The 26,276-nt window shown below is 42.4% G+C and overlaps 1 protein-coding gene across 1 annotated transcript; it reads left to right on the top strand.

Annotated features, from left to right (window-relative positions):
• The first annotated feature begins 4,384 nt into the window (after positions 1–4,384).
• LOC311115623 (kelch-like ECH-associated protein 1B) lies at positions 4,385–26,127 on the top strand. Its single transcript, XM_084190782.1, has 9 exons — positions 4,385–4,494; positions 15,382–16,833; positions 17,615–17,716; positions 18,783–19,028; positions 20,830–21,126; positions 21,440–21,819; positions 22,210–22,415; positions 22,708–22,884; positions 23,912–26,127. The coding sequence occupies exons 2-9, from the start codon at positions 16,627–16,629 to the stop codon at positions 24,145–24,147; spliced, it is 1,851 nt and encodes a 616-aa protein (XP_084046908.1). The 5' UTR covers positions 4,385–4,494; positions 15,382–16,626; the 3' UTR covers positions 24,148–26,127.
• The last annotated feature ends 149 nt before the right edge of the window (positions 26,128–26,276 follow it).

Raw genomic sequence — 26,276 nt, 5'->3', positions numbered from 1 at the left:
ATTGTAGCAGGCCAAATTGTCCAGCAGAGGCTGTCTATCATAGCCTACACCCTGAATTTGGGCTTCAGCACCATTCTCTCACGCCTTGCGCGCAGGTGCGCCTGCTACTGATGAGAGAGTGCAACAGAGGAGCCTTGGCCTAGGCTACTGTTGATTGCGAAGATGGAGGCGTTTTTCATTTAAGTAAAACAAAAGTTAGAGGGAAAAGAGTATAACTAAAGTGAAAAGCCTACAAGGGGAATTTAATATAAGTTGTAATATTGTAGTAGACTAAGATGAGAAGAATACAGGCTACTGTGCAACTCCCTATTCAGGTAGGATGACATTTCGGGAACTTACATTATTTATAATAGTTTGTTTTATTATTATTATGATTATATATCATTGTTATTATTGTAAGCCTATTCATGAATCAAAACCAGTTCTTTAAATATGCAAAACCTGTTTTGTTCATTGGCTAAATTAAATTCGATCTGTCTTTTTAATTGTGTGCTCAGTATTTAGTTTAGATAGGTTATAAGTAGGTCTGGTGTAAAATAAGTAACATTAGCCTATTTCTGTTATTTGTTGGGTATGGTAGGCACTTGCAGGTTTAACTGGTTTAAACCTTCACAAAAGTTTGGAACAGGCTATATTGCAGCAATTACCAACAAAGGCAAGTGCCTACCAACTGACACCAACAGCTGAACTTGAGGTGAGGAAGAATGTTTCAGTCCTACCAGAGTTACACCTATAATCTAACAATATAATGCTTATCTTTATACAAAATATTATTATAAAAAATTAATGAATTAGCCTCCTTCTGTATGTCTATATCTGTATAGCAGACGCAATAGCCATCTGACATAAAGAAATGCATGTCGGTGTCGTAGCATGCCGCCGGCATATCTCTATCTCAATCTCTATGGGGCTAGGCCTAAGCTTCTCTTCCTTTATATAGGCTATATATCTTTTTTTATATTAGTATCATACAGTGGACACCTAAGCCTATAGGCCTATGCATGCAATACCCTGATGCATTTAGTGCTCAAATCTCCAACAGCTGAGCCGTGGGGTGGACAATTATTGTTTTAGGAAAGAAGCCCAAAAAACAAAAACAAAAATTGGCTATAATGTTTTGCATATGCTACATATCGAAACACAAGGAATAGTGTATTTGTTATAGGCTGTTTTTAAGGACACGTAAATGTGGCTTAAAATATCCTTTGTTTATTGATGGTGCTGGCTGCGCCAAGTCGGATCTGAATGCATATGGATGTCCGGTATATTTCTCAAGTGTCTGGTAAATTTAAATTTTCCTAAAGGAAACCCTGAAATGTGCATACTGTTTTTAAGCAGATTTTTGAATACTCGCATGAAAATCTGCCGCCACTTGGAAACCTATAGACACCCTAAAGACTCTGGCAAGTGCGCTAGTCCATTGTAACTTTGATTATGCCTGCATATCATGGTTCACCAGCACCCCCAAACTTTATTGCGCAATCTCTGTCACTTTTTAAATTATGTGTGTATCACAGGAGGTTGGTGGCACGTTAATTGGGGAGGACAGGCTTATTGTAATGACTGGAGAGTAATAAGTGGAATGTATCAAATATATTGTAGCTCAGCTGGTAGAGCACGGCGCTTGTAACGCCAAGGTAGTGGGTTCGAACCCCAGGACTACCCATACACATAAATGTTCTATATTTTCGGCTATTTCAGCCACACCTGTTGCTCACAGGTGTATAAAATCGAGCACACAGCCATGCAGTCTCCATAGATAAACATTGGCAGTAAATGGCCTTACTGAAGAGCTCAGTGACTTTCAACATGGCACCGTCATAGGATGCCTCTCCAACAAGTCAGTTCGTCAAATTTCTGCCCTGCTACAGCTGCCCCGGTCAACTGTAAGTGCTGTTATTGGGAAGTGGAAATGTCTTGGCGCAACAACAGCTCAGCCGCGAAGTCGTAGGCCACACAAGCTCACAGAACGGGACCGCAGAGTGCTGAAGTGTGTAGCACGTAAAAATCGTCTGTCCTCGGTTGCAACACTCACTACCGAGTTCCAAACTACGTCTGGAACCAATGTCAGCACAAGAACTGTTTGTCAGGAGCTTCATAAAATGGGTTTCCATGGCCGAGCAGCCGTACACAAGCCTAATATCACCATGCGCAATGCCAAGCGTCGGCTGGAGTGGTGTGAAGCTCGCCGCCATTGGACTCTGAAGCAGTGGAAACGCGTTCTCTCGAGTGATGAATCACGCCTCACCATCTGGCAGTCCGACGGACAAATCTGGGTTTGGCGGATGGCAGGAGAACGCTACCTGCCCGAATGCATAGTGCCAACTGTAAAGTTTGGTGGAGGAGGAATAATGATCTGGGGCTGTTTTTCATGGTTCAGCCTAAACAGAGCCCTGACCTCAACCACATCGAACATCTTTAGGATGAATTGAAACGCCGACTGCGAGCCAGGCCTAATCACCCAACATCAGTGCCCAACCTCACTAATGCTCTCGTGGCTGAATGGAAGCAAGTCCCCACATCAATGTTCCAACATCTAGTGGAAGGCCTTCCCTGAAGAGTGGAGGCTGTTATAGCAGCAAAGTGGGGACCAACTCCATATTAATGCCCATGATTTTGGGATGAGATGTTCGACGAGCAGGTGTCCACATACTTCTGGTCATGTAGTATATTTTATATTATTATTGTATAATTTTTTATGACACCTTGAGTTGGATCAAATTTCGATCTGTCCCTTTGGAGGTATAGTAGGGTCAACTCCGGGCATACACTACAAGATTTCACCACGAATTATCATGATTGGGGTGAAATCCTATGAACTTGGGCTAGGATCAGTACGTCGGGACTGGCGTAGTTTGAGCGGTTCAAGGACGCACAGATGATGGCTGTTCCCTTCTCCAGACCCCTATCTGATGTCCCAATAATTAATTTTTGTCGTGCATCTTGTAGTATGCGATTGCACAAGGACTACTGCCAATAGCCAATGAGCACTAAGCACATGATGGAGAAGAGGAAAGCAACAACAACACGCAGGTTGTCACTAGTTACCACAGCCAGAAAGTCAAAACAAGCTATATCATAAAAATTCATGAAAACAAAATTAGTTTTTTGGTATTAATTTAAGGTTAGAGTTAGGCATAAGGTTAGCAGTGTGGTTAAGGTTAGGGTTAGGTTTAACATTTAAGAAGATACATTGTAGAAATGGGCGGGGTTTAGACAGATTGGTGGAGCTGTGGAGAGAATGCAGCTGCCTTTTCAATATTAAAAGTTTTCACCTTCAATTCCCTCTGTAGAATATAAATCCATATGGTCCTGCCCAACCATTTGCGTGTCCATATTCTGCCCCTCGTCTGTTTTTTTATGTTTCTGCACATAATAGTGCGCACAGTTATAAAGGCAGCAGCTTGCTGTTTGCTTGGCATTTTTTTCTTGCGACAACCGAGAAACGCCGGTCCTGGGGTTGAGGATGCGAGGAATAAAATATTTGAGACAAGGAAATAGGGAAATGTGAGCACGTCTAAATTGTTAAAATGTTAAAAGTCGTGTAGTGTATGCCCAGCATAACAAACTAAGCTTTCATTGCCACCTTGTGTCTCGGTTCTGGAACATACAGTATTTGCTGGAATCACGTATTTTCTCTAGACAGATCACTGCCCATGTGAGATTTTTTTTATTGGTGTGTCAGCCCCGTCCGTACCTGGAACAAGCAGTTTATTAGGTGTCCAATTGTACAAGAATCATCTCTCGTGAACTTCAATGGAGAATTTACCCAAAGGGTCAAATCCATGGGAATATGAAGTGAGCTATTTCAGGTGAGGCATATAAGAATCGTTATTAGGGGGTTGTTGAATGTAACTAAATGTATATTTTCAGATAGGCATATTCAACTGAACAGCGGTCTATTTCAGAATGACGTCATTCATTCAAAGAAAAATCTACACTGTCAGTGTAAAAGCTAGCTTCATTCAATCTACTGTAGTTTATTGTCATGATTCATTCAGTTTTCTCTGTGCTTTGTTTCTGTGTGAACTTGTAACTCAGCTTTATTGAAAATTGCACAGCCAGCACTTCATTCAATGCTTTGTTCCACTTCATTCAATGCTTTGTTCCTTATTTCCTTATATAGTGCACATACATTTATTTCACAGATTTTGCATTAGTAAAAACTGACAATTTCTTCGAATACGGCTTTATAATATATATTTGGAGAAAATTGGGCTCATTTTGTCCAGATTTGATTGACAGAAGCGCATTTAGAACGTTACAGAACTAGTCCCGCTTCCTTTATTCTCAGAACTCCTCTTCCGTAAAAGTCCCCTCCCTCCGCTTGCGGTTCACCGCTCATACTTGTCTATGGAGGCCACCAGACTCGTCTTGAGGCCCACTCTTATTTTGGCAGCGAGAATCAGTTTAGTACAATGCTTAGTCATGGTGAGTTACAGCTTTCCCCTGTTCCTATGTGGCGCACAGACAGCGATGGAACTATTCAGCTATGTGAGTCTATTTTACTGTTAAGAAAGCCGAAGCGATAGAATGTTCGGGAATTCGTCGTTTGCACGAGAATGTTTATGTTCATGAATAATGTTTACGATTCCAATTGGTAACATTTTTGTCTACGAATCGAGTCGACACCAATAATGCCAGGCAGTTGACAGCGAAGCAAATTTAGACAGACACCGTTTTTCACAACTTTTGCTTTTAATAGCCGTGGTGTTTTGTTTCTGTAGCCTAACAGTTAAATTGACTGGTTTCCTAATGGTCATAGCTTGTTGTGAACGAGTAGTGAAGTAATAACGTAAGTACATGCCACCACTTCAATGTGTAGCTATACATGTTTGACTCACCAAGGAAGCTAAATATATCACTGTAGCCTATTTGGTGGGAAATCGCCATCCCTTTGTCTGAAATCTGTAACAAAATCATATGATGCATTATAATTGCGTGGTAAGCACTTTCTTTATGTCCGTCTATATCGGTTTACATAAGGACTCTTGGTCATGTTTTGGTACACGCAGTTCCATAATTTGCTCCCTCCAACTCCCTCATCACAGTCAGCGCTAGTTACTGTTACACAGTCCACGATGAGATGAGTCACTGACAAGGCGCATTGCCAATCTATCAATCTTGTTTGACATAAGCCATTGTTTCTAATAGTTTAGGAAAGGTTAGGCTACCGGTAGTCGCTCATTTTGTCGTTTGTCTAGTGTCAATATCTATCAAAATGTACAATGTCTGTGTCAATTAATGATTTAAGAAGCGCGAGAAAGTTATGGGCTCGGGTTACTAGTGCAACTCCGATTAAGCAACAATACAGATTCCCCCAGTCAATCCAGCAGTTTTGTAGTCTAAATTGTTGCAAGTGCGTATCTCATGTCGCACATCAAATTGAAACACATTGTCCTTCTACGCGGAGTAACGTTATCGTATTTGGCGCGGAGAAAGTGTCCACTTTAGGCCGGGGATTGTAGGCCTGTTGAGCTCTAGTTTAGATCCCTGTAATATGGATGTCTTCCATACAGGGTTCTAGCGCGATCCGCCCAGATGAGTGTAGGCTACCGACTACAGGGCCGTTTCTAATTAGCAAAGCTGGTCCCATTAATTGCAAAGAGTTATGGGATATTAGAACCCCGTTGTCTTAACCTTGTAATCTTTAACCTACACGTTAGCTAGCTGGCTAGATCGTTTGTCTTTTTCCTGGCATTAGCTTAAAAAGCTATTTCCCCCCCCACAAACCTTATGATCTGCTTCAGACCGCTTGCCTTCTGCCTAAGCAGTATAGCTACAATGCTTGAGTTGGTCCCATGGTTGATTCAGATCGGTAGAACCTCCACATTGTTGTGAATCAGTTGTCTTAACCTTCCCATCTTAAACCTAGGCATGGGTACACTCAATGTCTGACAGTCAGTGGAGGCTCCTCAGAGGAGAGTGAATTTCATAAAAATAGTGAAACATTAAAATCTTATCCTTTTTAGATAAAACTATACTAAATATATTCATGTCACCAAATAATTGATTAAAACGCACTGTTTTGCAATGAATCCTCAACAGCACTCTGTAGAGTAGCGCCATGAGGATCTGGAGGACAGCTAGTTTTGTCCTCCTCTGGGTACATTGACTTCAATACAAAACCTAGGAGGCTCATGGTTCTCACCCCTTTCCATAGACTTACACAGTAATTATGACAACTTCCGGAGGACGTCCTCCAACCTATCAGAGCTCTTGAAGCATGAACTGACATGTTGTCCACCCAATCAAAGGATCAGAGAATGAATCTGGTACTGGAAGCATAAGCTACAGCTAGCTAGCACTGCAGGGCATAACATGTGGTGAGTAGTTGACTCAAAGAGAGAGAAAGACAATAGTTGAACAGTTTTGAACAAATAAATCGCTTAAAAAATGAAGAAGCGAGAGAGAGAGAACTAGCTATATGTCGTTGTGTAATTTGTTTTCACTTTCACTTACTTAGCTAGCGAATGTAGCTAGATAGTTTAGCCTACTCAAACACCTGGCTCAAACAGAGAGGGATGCCATGTTAGCTAGCAGGCTATGGCTATCCAACACTGAAACTTTTTTCCAAGTCAAGGTAAGCTTTTGGTTTGATTAATTTATTGCCACCGGGGCCTGCCGGTGTAACTGCTAAACTGCTGGCTGTACTCCATGATTGTAGCTGGTTTACTACGCGTTAGTTCTAGTAGCTATGTTGTTTTATGAGTATGACGTTAGCTAAAATGGTGACAAAGATGTAGGCTGTGTGTAGCGGTTATGATATGAAGATTTGGTTTGGAAAGGTTTTTTCGTCCACAAGCAAAGGGAAAAGGTGAGAGGAGGAGAGAGCGAAGATGCGAGAAGAAATTAACAAGCAAAGTGATCATGCTGATTGTATGTTGCTGCTATGAAAGTGAACTGTGTTTGCGTATGATCAGGGGTGTATTAATTCCGCCGATTCTGTTGAAAAACGTTTCTTTAACGGAGGCCAACAAAATTGGGATGAACATACCTGAATTTGTCCAATAGAAACTCTTGTTTGCAACTTTTGGAGTAACGATTACACCCTAGATCAGCTAGATGCAGGCAAGAGTGTGCAAGGCGGTATTGAATGTGTCAATGTTTGTCACCTTGATTACTTCAATTTTTCTCTCGACTTGTGCACCTACGTTGTAAACTTTCATTCATAGGCTAGGTTGTAGCAACCTCATGATGAGTATAGGGAAAATCTGAGTATCGTGTAGTAATCTAAACCTATCGATGTTACATTGAGCTAGGTGAATGGAATATGAATGACAGTCCTCCAAAATGCTGTAATAGAAATAAGGCCCGTAAAAAAATTATCGTCCTCCCTCATCTTAAGTGGCACCGACCACCACTGCTGCCAGTCTACCCATTATGCCATCATTGAGTTGAATGGGGACGCCTGTTCTATTAATTATATTTCTATGGTACCGCCACAAGTCATGGCATTTTTCTTGCATCATGTTCAAATCATCTATAATTTACTTTGTTGAGCTTCACAATACATTTTTTTATATTTTGGGGCGATTTGGACATGATACGTGAAAAATGCTAATATCGGTCTCATGACGTGAATGGGATTTGTGCCACAAATGCTAAAACATTAGCATGTTGAAACAGTGCCAGGGAAACTAAACCGAAGCATGAATTGCTGTCATACCTTGTCCATAGACTGCTTACAGGGTAAGGAAACCAATGTGTCATTTTATAATTTAGGTGAACTACGCCTTAATGCTTTCCCTTGTACAGTGCCTTGCAAAAGTATTCACCCCCCTTGGCGTTTTTCATATTTTGTTGCATTACAACCTGTAATTTTAATGGATTTTTATTTGGATTTCATGTAATGCACATACACAAAATAGTCAAAATTGGTGAAGTGAAATGAAAAAAATAACTTGTTTCAAAAAATTATAAAAAATAAGTAATGGAAAAGTGATGCGTGCATATGTATTTACCCCCTTTGCCATGAAGCCCCTAAATAAGATCTGGTGCAACCAATTACCTTCAGAAGTCACATAATTAGTTAAGTAAAGTCCACCTGTGTGCAATCTGTGTCACATGATCTGTCACATGATATCAGTATATATACACTTGTTCTGAAAGGCCCCAGAGTCTGCAACACCACTAAGCAAGGGGCACCACCAAGCAAGCGGCACCATGAAGACCAAGGAGCTCTCCAAACAGGTCAGAGACAAAGTTGTGGAGAAGTACAGATCAGGGTTGGGTTATAATTTTTTAAATCCGAAACTTTGAACATCCCACGGAGCACCATTTCAATCCATTATTACAAAATTAAAAGAATATGGCACCACAACAAACCTGCCAAGAGAGGGCCGCTCACCAAAACTCACGGACCAGGCAAGGAGGGCATTAATCAGAGAGGCAACAAAGAGACCAAAGATAACCCTGAAGGAGCTGCAAAGCTCCACAGCGGAGATTGGAGTATCTGTTCATAGGACCACTTTAAGCCGTACACTCCACAGAGCTGGGCTTTATGGAAGAGTGGCCAGGAAAGAATCCATTGCTTAAAGAAAAAATATAAGCAAACACATTTGGTGTTTGCCAAAAGCCATGTGGGAGACTCCCCAAACATATGGAAGAAGGTACTCTGGTCCGATTAGACTAAAATTGAGCTTTTTGGTCATCAAGGAAAACTTAATGTCTGGCGCAAACCCAACACCTCTCATCAACCATAGAACACCATCCCCACAGTGAAGCGTGGTGGCAGCATCATGCTGTGGGGATGTTTTTCATCGGCAGGGACTGGGAAACTAGTCAGAATTAAAGGAATGATGATGGCGCTAAATACAGGGAAATTCATGAGGGGAAACCTGTTTCAGTCTTCCAGAGATTTGAGACTGGGATGGAGGTTCACCTTCTAGCAGGACAATGACCCTAAGCATACTGCTAAAGCAACACTCGAGTGGTTTAAGGGGAAACGTTTAAATGTCTTGGAATGGCCTAGTCAAAGCCCAGACCTCAAACCAATTGAGAATCTGTGGTATGACTTAAAGATTGCTGTACACCAGTGGAATCCATCCAACTTGAAGGAGCTGGAGCAGTTTTGCCTTGAAGAATGGGCAAAAATCCCAGTGGCTAGATGTGCCAAGCTTATAGAGACATACCCCAAGAGACTTGCAGCTGTAATTGCTGAAAAAGGTGGCTCTACAAAGTATTGACTTTGGGGGGGGGGTGAATAGTTATGCACGCTCAAGTTTTCAGTTTTTTTATCTTGTTTGTTTCACCCAAAAAATTATTTTGCATCTTCAAAGTGGTAGGCATGTTGTGTAAATCAAATGATATAAACCCCCCAAAAATCAATTTTAATTCCAGGTTGTAAGGCAACAAAATAGGAAAAATGCCAAGGGAGGTGAATACCTTCACAAGCCACTGTACCTATTGCTGCGTTCACGTGCTAGTCAGATCAAAGAAACTGACATTTCCGACTTGCTAACTGCTTGAACACGGCACGTGTATAACTGCAACCAGTTAGCAAGTCGGAAATTTTGGAGTTCCGACTAGCACGTGAACGCGGCATATGTTTGTCCTTTGTAACTCAGGTTTTTCTTTGGGTGCTGAAATCTGTAGTTTTTGACGGCTGTCAAATTGCGCCCCGCAATCCACAGTTTTTCAATGGAGTAGGAAGTTACGACTTCAAGCGTGCACTACCACACAATACTTTTATAAATATCCATTCTTTAAAGCTTACTCTGTACCTGTGCTTGTCCTGATTGTTATAGAGTTGTTAGTTGGATTTTGAATGCATATTTTTTGTCCGCTTCCAAAACTAAAAAGTCTGTCCAGCAATGATGGGCTGCTCCTTCTCCGTTAACAAATAACATCACCCTTTGCAGGGTTCACGTAAAATGCTACTTTTATAAAAAAAACTACAGATTTTAGCACCCAAAGAAAAGCTGGCAGTTACACAGTTACAGTCCGCTCACACTCGTCGCAACTCAACTCCATCGAGATGTACACTGAGTGTACAAAATATTAAGAATACCTGCTCTTTCCCTGAGACGGACCAGGTGAAAGCTATGATCCCGTATTGATGTCACTTGTTAAATCCACTTCAGTCAGTGTAGATGAAGGGGAGGAGACAGGTTAAAGAAGGATTTTTAAGCCTTGAGACAATTGAGATATGGATTGTGTATGTGTGACATTCAGAGGGTGAATGGGCAAGACTTAATTTAAGTGCCTTTGAACGGGGTATGGTAGTAGGTTTGTGTCAAGAACTGCAATGCTGCTGAGTTTTTCACTCAACAGTTTCCTGTGTGTATCAAGAATGGTCCACCACCAAAAGGACATCCAGCCAACTTGACAAAACTGTGGGAAGCATTGGAGTCAACATGGGCCAGCATCCTGTGGAATACTTTCAACACCTTGTAGAGTCCAAATAAATATTAGGAAGGTGTTCTTAATGTTTTGTCCACTTAGTGTATGTATCATGAAGTTGAGTAAACACAGCTAGTTGAAGGGGTGAGTTCTTCCATGATGAGCATACTATGTGAGTTGTCAGAGTGAGTGTTGAGCAACAAGCTACTACTAAACTGTGACTTTTTTTTCTCAAGAAACTGGGAGGGATAGGCCTTCCATGAGATTTCAAACTCCTGCTTTTCACACAACAAATACACAATATACAGTTGAAGTTGGAATTTTACATACACCTTAGCCAAATACATTTAAACTCAGTTTTTCACAATTCCTGACATTAAATCCTAGTAAAAATCCCCTGTTTTAGGTCAGTTAGGATCACCACTATATTTAAAAAATGTGAAATGTCAGAATAATAGTAGAGAGAATGATTTATTTCAGCTTTTATTTCTTTCTTCACATTCCCAGTGGGTCAGAAGTTTACATACACTCAATTAGTATTTGGTAGCATTGCCTTTAAATTGTTTAACTTGGGTCAAACGATTCGGGTAGCCTTCCACAAGCTTCCCACAATAAGTTGGGTGAATTTTGGCCCATTCCTCCTGACAGAGCTGGTGTAACTGAGTCAGGTTTGTAGGCCTCCTTGCTTGCACACTCTTTTTCAGTTCTGCCCACAAATTTTCTATAGGATTGAGGTCAGGGCTTCGTGATGGCCACTCCAATACCTTGACTTTGTTGTCCTTAAGCCATTTTGCCACAACTTTGAAGTATGCTTGGGGTCATTGTCCATTTGGAAGTCCCATTTGCGACCAAGCATTAACTTCCTGACTGATGTCTTGAGATGTTGCTTCAATATATCCACATCATTTTCCTTCCTCATGATGCCATCTATTTTGTGAAGTGCACCAGTCCCTCCTGCAGCAAAGCACCTCCACAGCATGACGCTGCCACCCCCGTGCTTCACGGTTGGGATGGTGTTCTTCGGCTTGCAAGCAACCCCCTTTTTCCTCCAAACATAACGATGGTCAATATGGCCAAACAGTTCTATTTTTGTTTCATCAGACCAGAGGACATTTCTCCAAAAAGTACAATCTTTGTCCCCATGTGCAGTTGCAAACCGTAGTCTGGCTTTGTTACGGTAGTTTTGGCGCAGTGGCTTCTTTCTTGCTGAGCGGCCTTTCAGGTTATGTCGATATAGGACTTGTTTTACTGTGGATATAGATACTTTTGTACCTGTGTCCTCCAGCATCTTCACAAGGTCCTTTGCTGTTGTTCTGGGATTGATTTGCACTTTTCGCACCAAAGTACATTCATCTCTAGGAGACAGAACGCGTCTCCTTCCTGAGCGGTATGACGGCTGCGTGGTCCCATGGTGTTTATACTTGCGTACTATTGTTTGTACAGATGAACGTGGTACCTTCAGGCATTTGGAAATTGCTCCCAAGGATGAACCAGGTCTTGGCTGATTTCTTTGGATTTTCCCATGATGTCAAGCAAAGAGGCACTGGGTTTGAAGGTAGGCCTTGAAATATATCCACAGGTACACCTCCAATTGACTCAAATGATGTCAATTAGCCTATCAGAAGCTTCTAAAGCCATGACATCATTTTCTGGAATTTTCCAAGCTGTTTAAAGGCACAGTCAACTTAGTGTATGTAAACTTATGACCCACTGAAATTGTGATACAGTGAATTATAAGTGAAATAATCTGTCTGTAAAAAATTGTTGGAAAAATTACTTGTGTCATGCACAAAGTAGATGTCCTAACCGACTTGCCAAAACTATAGTTTGTTAACAAGAAATTTGTGGAGTGGTTGAAAAACAAGTTTTTAATGACTCCAACCTAAGTGTATGTAAACCTCCGACTTCAACTGTAGGTCTACTACTGCTGCTTTGTAGCCTACATCTAGTTAAACTATAACTCCTTCATCTCCTAGTTAAGCTACCTCCTACATCTCCTAGTTAGGCTATAATGGATAACTATACTATAGTAACATAGTGTAACTGGGCCATTCCTACAATGCAGTGCCTTTTCTTACCCCAGGAAATATCACTTCTTCTTTAGTGTAAAATGTGGATTCCAAAAGGCTTTAAATATAAGGTCAGGTGTCCTTTACCCTAAAAACACAAAAATATGGATCTTGAAACTGAAATTTAATGCATTTTGGAACAGTTTTCTTTCAGTGGATGTAGGCGTTTTGTCATGTCCCTGGGTGTTATTCATCTTCCACGAGAAATATAAGCCATTAAATATTTAGAATCTTTCTTCATTATTTTATAGTCCTAGTTAAATTATCTCTCAACAATACATTTTTTTTCATGATTATTGTATTTTATTTAAGATTTTCTGTGTGCCCCTGATATCACTTTCCACCCTGTTAGTTTGTTGTAATTCTCCACTTAAGAAAACAACCCTTAATTTCTTTGGTGAGAAAACAACGGTGCAAAGCTAAATAAATATAAACACTCAGTTGTATCTATTTGTCCATGTTTCATGTTGTTAGTCTGTATGTCCAACTCATAAATGTCCACCCTGTTAGGCTAAATTATAGAGAGAATTCACCAAATTTCAAAAGCTTAAAATATGTTTGATAGAGAAGTAAAAATCATTTTCAAGTGTTCACCATTATGCTAGCTCAATCTTGCTCACTCACAGGGATATGGCTTCAGGCTCAACAGTTCCACCCTGTTAGGATTATGCACCTAACAGGTAAAACTCATTTTTTTAAAATTAAGTACCTGAGCTTGACCAATATGTTTTTCTGAAAGTCAAACGTCCTTTTCTGAACTTTTTTTAAAAGTTACGAGGTCCAAAATGCACCTCATTGTAGGAATGACCCAACTATACTTTAGTTAGGCCTACACATTGTAATAATATGATATCAAACATTGTCCAATGTAAGCATTGTCTTCATTACAGAGAATGGTCCAACCATATAATAATAGTCTAATCTTTGTTTCACTTCAGTGAGTTGTACAGGATTGCATGTAATATAGTGGGAGGGTAGTAGAATGACGTACATAGAACTGGAGGTAGGCAGACCATACAACTAAGGCTGCATCCCAAATGGCACCCTATTCCCTACACTCTTAGAAAAACATGGTTCCAAAAGGGTTATTCGGCTGTCCCCATAAGAGAACCCGTTTTGGTTCCAGGTATAACCATGTTGGCTTCCATGTAGAGCCCTCTGTGGAAAGGGTTCTACATGGATCCCAAAATGGTTATACTTGGAACCAAAAGGGTTCTACCTGGAACCAACAAGGGTTCTTCAAAGGGGTCTCTTATGGGGATAGTCGAATAACCCTTTTAGGTTCTAGATGGCACCTTTTCTAAGAGTACACACAGTGCACTGCTTTTGACCAGAGCCCTATGGGCCCCGGTCAAAAGTAGTGCACTATATAGGGAATAGGGTGCCATTTGGGAGGCAGCCTAGAACAGGTAGGCCATATAACTTGTCCTCCCAGCCCTTCAGTCCAGCCAGTCAGTTTTCTTATCTACTTGTACAGGTAATCATTAAGTGCAAAACGTAACATTGCAGTGATGTTACCCACTCAGGCCAGAGCAGCTGCAATAACACGATAACAATTGATGCTGAGTAACTATTACCCTCTCTCTATAGTGACTTTTGTATTGGCCTAGTTGTGAATGAACAGGCTTAACACCTGTATAGCCTGTAGCTTACTTATCAACTTGTGTGTGTGTGTGTGTTTATTTTCCTACTCTCCACTGCTGTAGCCAGATTGGTCACAGGACAGTCCAGGGAAAAAAACACAGTCACGCTGACTACTTCAATTCTGTCCTAATATAAGTCACTCACTCTGTCTTCCTCAGAATGAAGTACGTCACTCAGCCCAACCACTAGCCGAGGCTCTGATCTATCTTACCCACTCCCCGCCAGACCTGGGTTCAGACACTTTTAGAAATCTTTCAAATACTTTGAGCGTTTGCTCGTCTGCCTGGAGAGCCAGGTGGGTGGGGTTTGCACTTTTGAGACTTCTCTATTGGTTCCATTGCAACAGGCACGCTCAATCAAGCACAGGTGCAGTATTTGAAATTCTTTCTAATGGTATTTGAACCCATGTCTGGGGGGGGGGGGACTCCGCATTCCCTTGTGTGGAATCTGTAGACACTCAAGCTCTCCAAGAGCTGTGATGTCGTCTAAAAGCACATTGACACTAGTCACAGTGACTAAGAGAAACTGTGACTCCTCCAAAGAGGATTCATGGGTGTGACTTTTGTTCTGACTGGAGTGATTGAGGTTAGATCGCTTCGGAATGTTCGTTAGCTGAGTCATTCGCTTGTCGTATAACACTAAATCACTCTCGCTCAAAAATGAAAGCTCTAGATTGATACTCAAACTCAATCCGCTATCTGTTTCACTATTGTTGAAGTGAAAGAAATTACAGTGAAAACAAGCAAATCAATAAAATCAAAGAAGAGGGTCAGGGTGGGTTAAATTTGGATACCAGGCAAAAGGTTTGGCACCAAACATGTAAAAACAACATCTGAAGATGGTTGTCAATAAGGATGACCATTGACCAATAAAACAACTGTTAGATAACAGGGCTGGGAACTGCCAGAGGCCTCACAATAGGATATTATCACGATACTTTGGTGGCTGTACGATATGTGTTGCGATTCTCACGATTCTATATGTATTGCAATTCGATACTGTGATTTTATTCAATGTTCCCAACATATTGCTCACTGTATGTCTGCTGCAGAGGGACAGGAGAGAGCCTTGAGAAACAAGTTTTGATCAGTCATGGAAATAAAAGTGCTAAAAACAAATAGGATCTTTATTTAAAAGAAGATGGCGAACAAGCTATGAAGGGAAAATACTGATATTTTGGTGCAGATACAGCCAACTAGTGCAACATTTTTATTGTAATATCCCGATATGTAAATGTATTGATTCCCCCCCTCCCCCATCACTATTAGATAAACACTATCCACCCTAACACCGAACTGTCCTGTCTTTCTCTCTTCTCTTCTAGTTGCCAACGGCGCCCAGACCTTCCCAGTAAACACAACAGTACAAATTGAGATTCCAGAGCGGGGCGACTTCTGGGAAAGCTTCTAGAGTGGAGCAACTGATCAACCAAACTAAACTGAGCTCTCCCTCTCATTCCTGAATCCTGAGGGCTGCTAGCTTACGCTGACGACATTTTTGGCACCTGTTCTTTTTTCTCTCTGTACAGAGTTTAGGAGTTTACACCCCTCTACCACCCTATCCTTATCCCTCTTCTTCCCAACTCCTGGCAGAAGTGGAGCTAGCTCCATGAGCTATGTCCTGATTTTATAATTATGACCACCATTTTAAGATGCAGCAGTATATCAGTGTCTGTTTCTTGGGCCTCAGAGTGAAAAATCAATAAGCAAGTTTTGACCTGCGATCGCTTATCTTCACAGGCAAAACATTTTTCTGTTGGAAATTGATGTCTTTGGACTCTGTGGACGCTTGAAATAACGTAACTTTTAAAAAGACAACTTCTGAACTGAGTAGTTGGACTTGAGAGAAGATGTCAGAGTACTAGACGCATCTGTCTGTCTGTCTTTTTCTGACTGTTGATGACTCTCTCCTTTGTTCAGAAAGTTCCCCTTTAGGAGAAAAACACATCAACAAGCAAACGTTAAATAATTTCCCTACTGCGGCTTGTAAGACCTGCTGCATACTTCCTGCCATAAAGACCATAAATATTTCTGTCCCTTTAATTAAAAGAGAAGAAGAGAAGTTTACTCGAGGGCAGGTGGGAGAGAATCTAGAACACTGGTTTGAATGATGCGATAAATCGCAGTGGATTACGATTGGCCTGGTTATAGCATACATAACCATGACTGGCAGTAGTTTTAGTTTTACACTAGCACCTGAATGTACACTATGTATGGGCTTGTGGAATAAGTAGGACTGTACAAAAAACTCTTATAGACACAATGGCTGGAATTGAGGAATAAGGAGTAAGGGCTAAGAAACTGTTTTACGGACCTTTCTAAGAGAGCCGATTTGATACTCTCTGAACTCTAGTCACAGACATACATTCAACCAAAAACAACAAAGACCTTAGGGAAAGGGTCCTAGCCTTCTACAATCCCTCCCTAACTTCTCCAGTTTTCAACCTTTCCCTAGTGTTTCCTTGCCCCTCAGCGAGCAAGGATGTCCGGCAGTAGTCACCCCCAACACCGTTCTTAGTTGTTGTCGCAGCTTCAACAGAAGCACCAGGAAGGATCCTTCGTCAGTCAGGATGTCTAACGAGTGCCCGACGGAGTGCAAGGCGGTGGTGACGCCATCGACGCGCAACGGCCACCGCGTCTTCAGCTACACGCTGGAGAGCCACACAGCGGCCGCCTTTGCCATCATGAACGAGCTGCGGCTGGACGGCCAGCTGTGTGACGTGACGCTGCGTGTGTGCTACAACGACCTGGAGGCCGTGGACTTCGTGGCACACAAGGTGTGTAGCATTGTGTCAATAATGGTTATGCTAGGGACGGAGTCTGGTGTAGCGGTAACGCTCCCGACTTCGGACCACTCATGCCCCCTTGGCGACGGGGGGTCTGTGCCCTTCCCTTCTGGTCCTCATCCTATGTCTTGTTTCTAACACTATTCTGTCTGTTTTGCACTCCGATCTCCTTTAAAGCTCTAATGCAGCCGTTTAAAAAAAAGACATATCAAATCATTTCTGGGTAACAATTAAGGACCTTACTGTGATTTTGTTTTTCAATTAAAATTGTCAAAAATAAACTAAAATAGCTTCCTAGCAAAGAGCAATTTGTGGTCTAAGTAGGGAGGGGAAAACTGAAAATTAGCTGTTATTTGGTTTGGAACTCTCCTTCTTATTGGTCTATTAACGAATTTACCCTCTGGTGATGTCACCAGGCAGGCCAAAACTCCATCGGACAGCTCTTATGCTAAAAGGGCATTATCATCATTTTCACAATTTCACAGTATTATTCCAACCTCAGTGTGAAAATGTATATAAAACACAGGAAAATCACGTTTTTGAAAGCACTTGGCCTTTAATTTTTTACAATAATAATAATGGTTATGCTAGTGAATGAGGGGGACCTTTTAAAACCATCTTGTGAAAGAGGAGTGCATGGCGATCTTGGGGAATCTCATAACGAATTGGAAAAAGTTGCATAACCGATTATATTGCTTCATTGAATTGTTCGTATACAGTAGGAACCCTACTTATATGTTTGAGATATCAACCTGACAGTTCACGTCTACAGGTGGTGCTGGCATCGTCCTCTCCGGTCTTCAGAGCCATGTTCACCAACGGCCTGAAGGAGTGTGGGATGGAGGTGGTGCCCATCGAGGGGATACACCCCCGGGTGAGTGTTATAACACATTTTATAAGACTTACCATAGGCATGTAATAAACCTTTATACCTGTTGGCCTAAAGTAAAGTGTTAACTAACTCTATTGAAACCCACTGTATCCAAATCATGTGAGAATCAGTGAGTAATAGTGGGGAACACTGGATAGAGGAGGGAGACTAGTGTCAGTAGGAGGAAGGGAAGGCCGCGTTTTATCCAGACGTAACAGTAGAGCTTGACTTTTAGAAATCACTGTTGTAATTATCCACGTTGCATTCAAGATAGGAATGCAATCACTCCACATTTTCCTACGAGTGACCAAAGATTGACTCTATAGGAAAGACAGTTGTATTTCAGTAGTAAGAATACGCACATACACACACACACACACACACCTGCTTTTATCGCTGGCTTTCTTGTTCCAGCTGGTGCGTACAGCCCCACTGAGTTATCTCAGAGAGATCGTAATCATGCCCCTTCCTTTAGACACACGCACACAGGCAGACATGCCAAGCTCACAGAGCGTGCCGGATTAGCCATGTTGACTAATGAGGGAACTGATAAGCCAGCAGCTCTCTGACTGCTCTCTGTCAAAGGCTAACTCAGAACTGTGCCACACTGCCATGGCTTTAATAGTATTTATTGTGTTACTATTTTCAATTTTTATTTGCTAATTGTCTTACTTTTTAACTCTGCATTGTTGGGAAAGGACTCGTAACTAAGCATTTCACGGTAAAGTTTTATTCGGCGCATGTGACAAATACAATTTAGATGAGTTTTATTTGATTGTGTAGTTCCTCAATACTGAGGCAGTTTGTGTCAGTCTGGACCCTCATGCAACGATAATAATAGAAATGAATCAACCCCTTTCTGTCCTTGTTTTCTCCTTGATCTTGTCTAACTGTGGCTCTACTCTCGTCTCATTCAATATTTCTCCCACCTCTCTCTCTCTCTTCTCTCTCTCTCTCTCCTCTCTTCTCTCTCTCTCTCTCTCTCCTGCCCTCCCACCCCCTTTCCTTTACTCTTTCCTTTCCCCATCTCTTCTCTCCATTTCCAATATTTTCTCTTCCTTTCTCTCAGGTAATGGGCAGGCTGATAGAGTTTGCCTACACGGCCAGCATCTCTGTGGGGGAGAAGTGTGTGATCCACGTCATGAACGGCGCCGTCATGTACCAGATCGACAGTGTGGTCAAGGCCTGCTGCGACTTCCTGGTTACACAGCTGGACCCTAGCAACGCCATCGGCATAGCCAGCTTCGCCGAGCAGATCAGCTGCACGGAGCTCCACCAGAAAGCCCGGGAATATATCTACATGAACTTCAGCCAGGTATGTGGCGTACATAAAGTGCATTCGGAAAGTATTCAGACCTCTTGACTTTTTCCACATTTTGTTACGTTACAGCCTTAAAGGGATAGTTCGGGTTTTTAGCAAATATCTACCTCACCAGAGTCGGATGACCTCGTGGATACTATTTTTATGTCTCTGCATCTAATTTAGTATGAAGGAAGTTAGAGGTAGTTTCGCAAGCCAATGCTAACTAGCATGCTAGCTGTACCCGAAGACTTCCCGTCTTTTCACTAAGCTAGTTAGAATTGGCTCGCAAAACATAAAATGGTATCCACAAGTTCATCTGACTCTGGGGAAGTAGATAACAGGCTTCATTGCCAAAATCCCGAACAATCCCTTTAAAATACACACATCCCGTTAGCTTTCCCCCCTCATAATTGATTCAGGATCAGCTTTGCCTAAAAAAATAGTTATTTGGGTTTTGCGATTTCCCCAAACCATAGAGTGTAGAATCCTTTTAAACTCATGAAGGGAGTGAACAAGTGCACACTTCGGAGAGAAGGATAGTGAATTGGGCTGCAGCTGGAGTTCCAGTATCCAGAGCATGTTGATGATACCAAGTGTTTCACCATGACACTTTGCTCCTTAACCTTTCCATATGCCCTATGGGTTTTTCCAGGAAATAACCACGTTGCCTGTCTCTGATCAGTTGAATTGATTCAAGCAGATACTGTTCAGCTCTCCTAATCTCGATTTGATATGGATGAGTCATTCAGTCAACCTTATCATTAGTTTCATTGTGGTCCTCTGTAGCTCAATTGGTAGAGCATGGCGCTTGTAACGCCAGGGTAGTGGGTTCGATCCCCGGGACCACCCATATGTAAAAATGTATGCACACATGACTGTAAGTCGCTTTGGATAAAAGCGTCTGCTAAATGGCATTATATATTATTATTATTATTATTATATTATATTTCACTGTCACTGTGTCAGACCATTCAGCTGCTATAAAGATGAATGGCTATTCTCAGATCTGTAGTTCCTTACTGTAACTGGTGTCTTTGAAAAGCCAGAGACTGTTTCCTCAACTGAATCACTGTGTTTAGTTAAGGGAAACATCAAGGCTTTGCTAGGGTGGTGCATCACCACCTGCACCACAGTGTGTTATTACTAAGTAAATAGTCTCAGCTGGTCTGTACACCATCTTTGTTTCTGTAGTCTGTCTTTTCTGCATTGGCCCTTGGTGAACACTCAACATGAATAATATACCTGTGCTATTGTGTGGTAGTGGGTTAGGTGAGTGTGTGTTGGGTTAGTTTTGTGCGTGTGTTGGGTGAGCAATGTGTGGAATGGGTGAGTCGTGTGGGCGGGCTCATGGGGTTTACCTGTATGTTCAATGTACTAGCAGTCAGTCTGCATAACTTCACTGGGAGTCAGACTGAAACTTAACATGGTAGAGCTGGTTGGCTGGCTGGTTACCAGGAAGAGAGGTGTCTCATATGTTCTGCAAAGATCACTGATTCACACATATATATACACACACACACACACACACACACACACACACACACACACACACACACACACACACACCCAAAAGAATGATCATGAGTCATAATAAGATGAATACCAGAGGTGTACTGTGTGCTTCAGTGTACTCATTGAAAATTGTTTTCTCCAAAATGCTTCATTACTCCCCTTTTTAATTCTAAAAGCCTAACAGTTGCCCATGCCCCATATCCAATAATTCCTTGTTATTCTCCATGACTTCATTTTAGACGGGCGACCAAGTGATGCCTGTCTAAAACAGTCTCCTTCTTTTCCTCCTTCTCCCCTTTAGGTGGCGACCCAGGAGGAGTTCTTCAACCTCTCCCAATGCCAGCTGGTCACCCTCATCAGCCGTGACGAACTCAACGTGCGCTGTGAGTCAGTGGTTTTTCAGGCTTGTGTGGCGTGGGTCCGGTACGACCGGGAGAACCGGCGGCCCTATGTCCAGGCCCTGCTCCAGGCAGTGCGGTGCCACTCCCTCACCCCACACTTCCTCCAAGCCCAGCTGCAGTCTCTGGAGTGGGACGACCAGTGTAAAGACTACCTGGCTCAGATCTTCCAGGATCTCACCCTCCACAAGCCCACCAAGGTGAGATGGATGGGTGGTTGATATAGTTTTTTAGAATTTTTTTTTTGATGGTACAGTTAAAAAGTACAAAACCCTCCTTTCCATTTGGACCCTTGTTGTTTCTGATTTACATCAATGACCTTGCTGCTGTATCTAGCACTTAACATCCAATACTGTTTCCTGATGATGCCAAGAACCTTGATTTTAAATAAAGTTTAAAAAGTACAAAACCCAGAAGATAACACATTATACAACAGAACTTATTTCCAACACGTATCTTCCTCCAAGGTAATCTCCTGATTGATCAATTGATTGATTTTTGTGGTCCTCCTAGGTGATCTCGTGCCGCACGCCCAAGGTGCCCCAGCTCATCTACACGGCAGGGGGGTACTTCCGCCAGTCCCTGTCCTACCTGGAAGCCTACAACCCCTGTACCGGGTCCTGGCTGAGGCTAGCTGACCTTCAGGTCCCCCGGAGTGGCCTGGCCGCCGTGGTCATCTCTGGGCTGTTCTACGCTGTTGGAGGAAGGAACAACGCTCCTGACGGGAATATGGACTCCAACACGTTGGATTTGTATAATCCCATGAACAACTGCTGGTTGCCTTGTGCTCCCATGAGTGTACCAAGGAACAGGATAGGAGTGGGGGTGATTGACGGGATGATCTATGCTGTTGGAGGGTCGCATGGATGTATTCATCATAACAGCGTGGAGAGGTTCGTAGAACTGAGATCTGATTGGGAGGTTTGATGAAGGAAGCGGGAGTTGCGTTTTGTGTCCTTAGATTGGGGTTATGATTGGTTAGATATGTAGGATTGGAACAGTGCCCTTGGCGTCATAGGACTTGGTATTTTGTGCGGAACAAAGTGACGTATTGATATGGAACTTAACATATTTTATACAAGGAAGTATATACAGTATTATTTTTTTTATCTCAAGGAAAGTATTTGTTGATTGTGCCTGAAAATAGACCAGGAAGAAATGACTTTGATGTCACAATTTTCCAACCTAAATATAGTCCAGTTGGTTGATTCTGTCTCGATCCTGCTCCGCAGGTTTTGTCAGTGTGTCTGACTAACAGTGTCTGTCTCTCCACTCCTCCTCAGGTATGACCCGGACAGGGACCAGTGGCACCTGGTGGCCCCCATGTTGACGCGGCGTATCGGGGTGGGCGTGGCGGTGATCAACCGGCTGCTGTACGCGGTGGGGGGGTTCGACGGCACCCACCGCCTCTCCTCCTCAGAGTGTTACAACCCAGAGAGAGATGAGTGGAAGAGCATGTCTGCCATGAACACTGTGCGCTCTGGAGCAGGTGAGGAACAAAGGGGGCACACTGACTTTGGACAGAATTTATGGTCTGATTCTCTACCCTTCTCCCGAAGTGTGCGCTTACACGCCCCTTCATTTATTTAAAAGGCGTGGACAGGTGTAAGGAATATGGTGGAAATTCTCCAGCCATGCTTACACAAATCCAATGTTTTCAAATGGATTTTAAATGCACTTTTTTGGGTGAAGGGTAGAGAATCAGAGTGAAACCTGTGTGTAGGCCTAAAGTCCCACCTGTGTCAAGAAGGGCCTTCTAATAATGAACTTTGACACATCAGGTGTGTGTGCGCTGGGGAACCGTATCTACGTGATGGGGGGCTACGACGGCACCAACCAGCTGAACACAGTGGAGCGCTACGACGTTGAGACTGACACCTGGAGCTTTGCAGCCTCCATGAGGCACCGGCGCTCTGCCCTGGGGGTCACCGCGCACCATGGGAAGATCTATGTACTGGGTGGGTATTGTAAAAACTGTTGCCAGTGCAACAATGCTCCAGTGTAATTATGAGTAATTTGCTTCGGTGCAAGAATTCTTTCTTTGAATGCCGTAAACAAAGCCCTAGAGGCCGCCCCAAATACCCATGTGTTTTAGCTGATACATTTCTAGTCTTGCCTACTATGACAGAATCAACCCCCATATGATGTGCAGTAGCAGTATTTAGTACTACAGATTTTAGGTCACTTTTAGTTTTACAGTCTCAAGTGGGATGACATAGAGAGAGCATGTCTTATTTTTTTTAAGTGTTTTTTGTGTGATTTTTATTTTTTTTATGAACTTTTTTTTTTTTTTTGATAATTTGAGACGTAATATATCTGGTGGTGACCCACTGAATTGCAGGACTGATTATGGCAAGTCAGTTTATATTTGACAGCTAGCTCGATTTGAATAATGCAGCAGCAACACCTGGTCAACAACATCAGCTTTTTGGCCTCCTGCTCCAGTTCCTAGAGGGAGGTGGTGTAGAGGCTCGCGTCATAGGGGGCTTTTCAGGACTACTGCTGAGGTGTGGTGGTCTTACTGGCACTTTTACAGTGGCCGAAGCATCACCCAGGCGCGTGCTACATTTCAGTAGTGGACGATCCAGCCTGATCTACAGAGGAGGAGCTGTGAACATCGAAGACGACGAGGTGCCCGATGAAGAGCTCCATGGCCGGTCTGTCAGATGTCTCTACCTCCCTGCCAGGCTGTACCATCAATGCTCCCTCCGCTCATGATACTACCTTTCTGAACTGCCTATAATCTAAAGCTGTGGAAGACCATCGCCCAATAACTGCCAGATCCTCCATTTTGTTTTGTTAAATTGTTTTGTTTGGTTTGTTTTTTTAAAGCGACTTTGAGATTCAACATGTAATGAAAAGCACTATATAAAATACATGTATTATTATTTACATTTGAGATGCAATTATCTTATGTTATAAAAGTGTTATAAATCCCATCGTATGTCCTAAAGATTGATTCTCCTCTCCTCCCCCGTTCTACAGGAGGTTATGACGGGAACACGTTCCTGGACAGCGTGGAGTGTTATGACCCGGAGACCGACACGTGGTCGGAGGTGACCCGCATGATGTCGGGCCGCAGTGGCGTGGGCGTGGCCGTTACCATGGAGCCCTGCCAAAAGGACCTGGCCCAGTGTCTGAAGCATGAGAGGACGGAGGTCACTGGCGGTTGTGAGGGTGGTAGTTTAGGGTGTTCAGGGACAGGAGGGTTCGTACCATAACTCCAGACACGGTGCCTTCGGCAAGGGGACTTGAGTCGTACGCTCGCCACCATCCCTGGCTGAGTCTTCTTCAGTCCTCAGTCTTCCATGGAAAAGTGCCCCCGCCTTGAATAGAAAACAGAAACACAGGTCTTCTGAAAAACACAAGATCGCAGAGGCCCTCCCTAGCCCTGTTGGTTTCACACAACTTCAGTCATGTGTGACAAGTTGTTTAATGATAAATTGTTTGATTTGATATAGTTTATGATCCAGCACGTTGATTCACTCACTGTTCCTGTGAGAACAATGCAGATGGGCAAAGTCATAGAAATAGGAGTTCTAGATTGTTTCATCTGTTCTACTCTACTTCTATGTGCTCCATCCCATACCACCACAGTAGCATTATAGCGCCCCCTTGGACCAATGACCAATGTTTCCCTGGTCTACACCAAGAGGAGAAAGGGCTGTACAATATATTTGAAAGGCTACTAACTAACCTCTGTCTACTGAATTAGTAGTCACTTTTTTCTATTTCAAGACCAGCCTGTAAACCAAATATTTGGGGGAGGGGAAGAAATATACAAAATTGCATACTTTCAACAACAAAAAGACAAAGTACCTGTAAGACAAAGTACCTGTTGCTGAGAATTTTCCTGCACAGCAGTAAATGCAAATGTGTAGTGTATTCAAGGTTTAAAAAGGCTTCTAAAGTTTGTAATTTCAACTTTAAATGTCAGATTTGATTTGCCCTAACGAAAAATGTATCAACCCCTACACAAAAATGTCCATTAATTATAATCCACATAATTCACATTTCCTGTTGCTGCAGGATTATTTTCCTGCTGTAGCAAACTCTCAAATTAAAGATCCTACATCTGTAGTACTTTTGGCAACGTCTGTGGACATATGGGGAATTTTAGGGTTTTCCTAATGCAAAGTGCCATTAATTACTATGCCTGCTGGCATGATTACCATCATCAGTATACAGACCACTCTCTGGTGCCTGAGGTGGCAAGAAAGCGCGTTGGTGCTTGGGCCAAGGGTTGGAGACTTAGCCTACAGTGGTCGAAGTACGCCTAGAGAGCCCCAAGACTGAGTCTAGATACTATCGGCTCAATACCGTCGCAAACCAATCATAAAGAGAATGAGAATACTGTAGCACTGAATCGTTTTTAGAGTAGGAAACTCACAAGGTCTGCCCATGAGGACAAAAGTGTCAATGAATGTTTAAACATTACACACAAATATATCTCCAAACTCCCCTTGCGATTGCTATTGGGTTTTAACACTTGTACACACATCTGGCCAAACCACAAGTCAAGTGACCATTGTTGTGGATTAAGTCACATTGATAATGTCACTAAATGAGAAGAAAAGAAAAGTGTAAGTCCCAAATGGCACCCTATTCCCTATGTCGTGCACTACGTTTGACCAGAGCCCTATGGGCCCTTATCAAGAGTTGTGCACTAAATATTGCCTGATGACTCACGCTGAATTGAATTCCGCTGCTCTGTCGATGGAGAAGAAAATGTCAGTGGGCCGGAGCCAGCCAAAACTAAATGGAGAAAAGGGTGCCATTTAGGAAGGGCTACTTAAAGAAATGTATTTGTAACAGCGGTTTAAACTAAGTTTTTAGTGATGTTTTGTACATTGATATTCTATTCCAATAGAGTCTTGTACAGAAGAATTTAAGAGGTGACGTTTTTTATTTATTCATTTTCTGGCCTTGTTTGCTTTGACTGACAACAACGACTTTGTATTAAAATTTGACTCTGATATTGTTTTCCTGATTAATGCGCAGCATGCATTGTATTTAGGCATGCCTGTTGAATGCCTAAATTTGAACATTTGTAAAGATATGTTGCCTCTTTTGAAAGGGACTTTTTTTCCTCTTCTCAGAAGTTAAAACAAATGTAATAGAATAAAGAAATGCTTTGTACATTTTTCAGCAAACACACACTGTACAAAACACATTGTATATTAAAATAATGTTTATTTTAACCGTGGCATATGTTTCTTTGTCGAAATCCCAGTTCTGGGCTCGTATTCACACAGCATCTGATTTTAGGAGTGCTGATATAGGATACGTTTTTGCCTTTTCGATCATAATGAATAAGATTAACAGGGTGATCTGATCCTAGTTTAGCAAT

The sequence above is a fragment of the Coregonus lavaretus genome (assembly GCF_964263955.1).
Source record: "Coregonus lavaretus genome assembly, contig: HAP1_SCAFFOLD_1785, whole genome shotgun sequence".
Classification (NCBI taxonomy): domain Eukaryota; kingdom Metazoa; phylum Chordata; class Actinopteri; order Salmoniformes; family Salmonidae; genus Coregonus; species Coregonus lavaretus.
The sequence above is the reverse complement of the archived record's forward strand: the minus strand, read 5'-3'. Positions and strand labels throughout refer to the sequence as shown.